This window comes from Carlito syrichta, unplaced genomic scaffold, assembly GCF_000164805.1.
Source record: "Carlito syrichta isolate Samal-C Ts95f unplaced genomic scaffold, Tarsius_syrichta-2.0.1 Scaffold307167, whole genome shotgun sequence".
NCBI classification, from domain to species: Eukaryota; Metazoa; Chordata; class Mammalia; order Primates; family Tarsiidae; genus Carlito; species Carlito syrichta.
In genome coordinates this window covers 58,033-61,690 of record NW_007251263.1, presented here as the reverse complement: position 1 = coordinate 61,690, position 3,658 = coordinate 58,033, and the positions used below count along the sequence as shown (strand labels likewise).

The window sequence follows — 3,658 nt, the reverse complement described above, 5'->3', positions numbered from 1 at the left end:
TAGCACTTTAAGGGGTCATATGAGACACTGATATACCCAGTCTTATTCTGAACCCAGAAAAGATTGGAGGATATATCATCATATGTTGAAGTAATGGGTCAGAATACATTTAAATAACAATTTAAGTGACTGATTGCTTTGATTAATGTTTACAGTCTTAGAAATGATGCCCCAGAAAGAAGGGAAGTACTAATTTTCAAGTCTTCCTTTAATATCCAAGGAGATAACTGAGATAAGTTGATTTCCTTGGGATATAGTCATATTTTATTTTATTAGTTTCTGCTGTATGGAGCCAATAAGTATCACCAAGGCATCAGACCTAATAAAAATTTTGGGATAAGGCCATTGGTCATTGAAAGGATGGCAGATTTTTTTCTTATGTCTTGACTGGCCATTGTGCTTTTATTCCCACTGTGCCCCTGCTCATTTCTCCATATAGAATAACATTTTATTTTATTTTTTTGTCTGAAGCTTTATTGTGTAATAATATTGAATGTTTCTTGACTCACTTTTACACTTAAAAACATTCTGTGCATACTTCTGCCGTAGTACTTGTAGGAGTTTTTAAATTTCATCTTTGGAATTTAATCTTCTTAACTACACAGTGGTCCCCTTAAGCATATGTGACCAGTTTTATTCAAATTTTCTAATCACTGCGGTACATAGGGACCCTTATAAATATTTGATGAAATAAATTGTGAAAGGTATTTCTTTACCTACCTCATATGTTCTCAACTTATTAAAAAAAAGGAGATTTATATCTTTATCTCCGATAGCTCCACATTACAAAATTAGAACTTCAACTTTCTTTTCTCTGGTTTCAGAAGTTCACGTTTACTCTTTCTCTCTCCCCTCCACCCCTCTTCCTAAAGCAATTTCACAAATTATCTCTCATTTCTTTGTTATTAGGTAGAGGGGCAGTAGAGCACGGCTGGTTTCATTTCTAGTGCTAATGATGCTCAGGAAAGGGTACCAAAAACTAAAGAAAGTATTTTGCCCTCTTCATGACTAGGAATAAAGACACTGAAATGTTGTTTTGCATTTGACTAGGAATCCAAACAACAGAAGAAGTGGAACAAGAATCACTAATGGGAAGTCAGTAATTGTATCTGGCATACACAAAAACATTTGTGGCAGAAAAAATGTCTATGTCTAATGACACCAAGTTCCATCCTTCTTCATTTCTACTGCTGGGCATCCCAGGGCTAGAAGATGTGCACATCTGGGTTGGATTTCCTTTTTTGTGTTTGTATCTTGTTGCCTTCCTAGGGAATATTGCTGTCCTGTTTGTGATCCAAACTGAGCACAGTCTCCATGAGCCCATGTACTACTTTCTGGCTATGTTGGATTCCATTGACCTGGGTTTGTCCACAACCACCATCCCCAAAATGCTGGGCATCTTCTGGTTCAGTCTCAGAGAAATATCGTTTGGAGGCTGTCTTTCTCAAATGTTCTTTATTCACTTCTTTACTGTCATGGAGAGTATCGTGTTGGTTGCCATGGCCTTTGACCGCTACGTTGCCATTTGCAAACCCCTTCGGTACACCATGATCCTCACCAGTAAAACCATCAGCCTCATTGCAGGCATTGCTATCCTGCGGAGCATGTACATGGTTGTTCCACTGGTGTTTCTGCTTCTAAGGCTACCTTTCTGTGGACACCATATCATCCCTCATACCTATTGTGAACACATGGGCATTGCCCGTCTGGCCTGTGCCAGCATCAAAGTGAACATTATGTTTGGTCTTGGCAACATTTCTCTCTTATTATTGGATGTACTTCTTATTATTTTCTCCTATGTCAGGATCCTCTATGCAGTCTTCTGTCTACCTTCCTGGGAGGCTCGACTAAAAGCTCTCAGCACCTGTGGTTCCCACATTGGTGTTATATTAGCTTTTTTCACACCAGCATTTTTTTCTTTTTTGACTCACCGTTTTGGCCATAATATTCCCCAATATATCCACATTTTTTTGGCCAACTTATATGTGGTTGTTCCACCAGCCCTCAATCCTGTAATCTATGGAGTTAGAACAAAGCAGATTCGAGATAGAGTGCTGAGGATCTTCCTCAAGACAGATTTCTAACCAGTTGGAAGTTGGAAGGTCTGTATTAGAATTCCTGTTTCTTCCATTTTTAAAAAGTAGATTTATCCTATGTCTGATCCAGTGGAAAGAAAGAGGGCAGGAAAAAAATGTTGCAATAAATAATATTATCTGTGAGTTGAAACTCTCATCTATAAGGATAATAATGTGAATATTAAAATATATTTAAAAATCTACTTTTATAAGTAAACTTGATACTCCAGACAGTCATATTGCTTGATACTCAAGACAGTCATATATAGTATATGTTACTTTTTCCATTATTGTGATGAAAATACTGATTTGGGGGAAAGTTAAGTGATTTATTCAAATTTTGTGTTAGTAAGATGTAGTAATTTAAGCCCAATATGTTGCCTTCAAATTTTCTCTTATTCTAGGGACATTAAAAAAATAACAGACAAAATAATATCATTATTTTTAAAAGATTATAAGCAGAGTAACTGGCTCAAGATTAAAATAATAATAGTTTACCCTGATGTAGGATTATAAAAGCATACTATAATCATGCTATATATAGAAATAATTATTGATAAGTATACTTTATACTCTCACACTCATGTTGTGCTCACCATAATCCTAGTCAGCAATTACTATATTTTCCCCCATGCACAAAAAGAACAAGACATAGTTATAATCAGAAATTAAAGTCAAGAAAATGGGAAACAATGGAGCTCTAAAGAAGGCATGTTAATTCATAAATAAACATGATTATTTTATTTGCTTATTTATATATACTTATATAGTACTTTACACATAAGTTATATATAACATGCATAATATATTTTATGTATAATATAATATACATTAACTAGATCAGGTATTTTATGTATATGCCATGTTTCTGCTATATTCTAAGTGTGGGTTTTTGAGCAACAGAGAGATGTCATAATACAGTCTATTATCTTTACGTTCTTACACTGGGAAGGAAGAAATAATAAGTTGGTCCTAAAGTAATGCTGAGAAATACGTTTTCCTTTGAGGATTTGGAAATTGTGTGGTTATAGCATTTTCATTCACAGAAAACTCAAAAAGAGTTTTGAGGAAGATGGTTCTAGAAAGAAGGACTTGCATATATGCTCTTCATTGCTGCTTTGACTGCCATTTATACGGGGAAGATACAAGATTAGGTAGTAGACCACACTTTTCTCAAGTGGCACGTTGAGAATGGGGGAGCAAAGAAATTTAAATTTAGCTGTGGTTCAGTGATCTACAGAAAGCAGCCATTAGGTCACTCACTGGGCCATCAAATAGGGGCAGAATGTCTTGTACAGAAACAGATTTTACCTTCTATCCATAGACACTGAAATAATAGAGCACTCTCTGCTTTAGAAACAGGGACGTCACAAAAAATTCTTCCAAGAATGAAGAGTGTGGCTAGCAGTTTAATCTACTTGTATGTTTCTTTGCTTTTAACTTTTCTTAACAGTTAAATCTGCTAAAATCAGATGGGATCTAGTTACTGAGAATCTCATGACAAAGGGGTTATCTTGGAAGAAAAAAGGCTGAAGATGCCAATCAAGGTGAAAGAACCCAAAACTGGAGCTTGTGTGGTGGAA

General features: G+C 35.6%; 1 protein-coding gene across 1 annotated transcript; it reads left to right on the top strand.

Moving 5' to 3' along the window:
* Nucleotides 1-1,106: 1,106 nt before the first annotated feature.
* LOC103266370 (olfactory receptor 52E8) lies at nt 1,107-2,106 on the top strand. The gene has a single exon (XM_008063972.1). It carries the CDS (start codon nt 1,143-1,145, stop codon nt 2,082-2,084), a length of 942 nt encoding a protein of 313 aa, XP_008062163.1. The 5' UTR covers nt 1,107-1,142; the 3' UTR covers nt 2,085-2,106.
* The last annotated feature ends 1,552 nt before the right edge of the window (nt 2,107-3,658 follow it).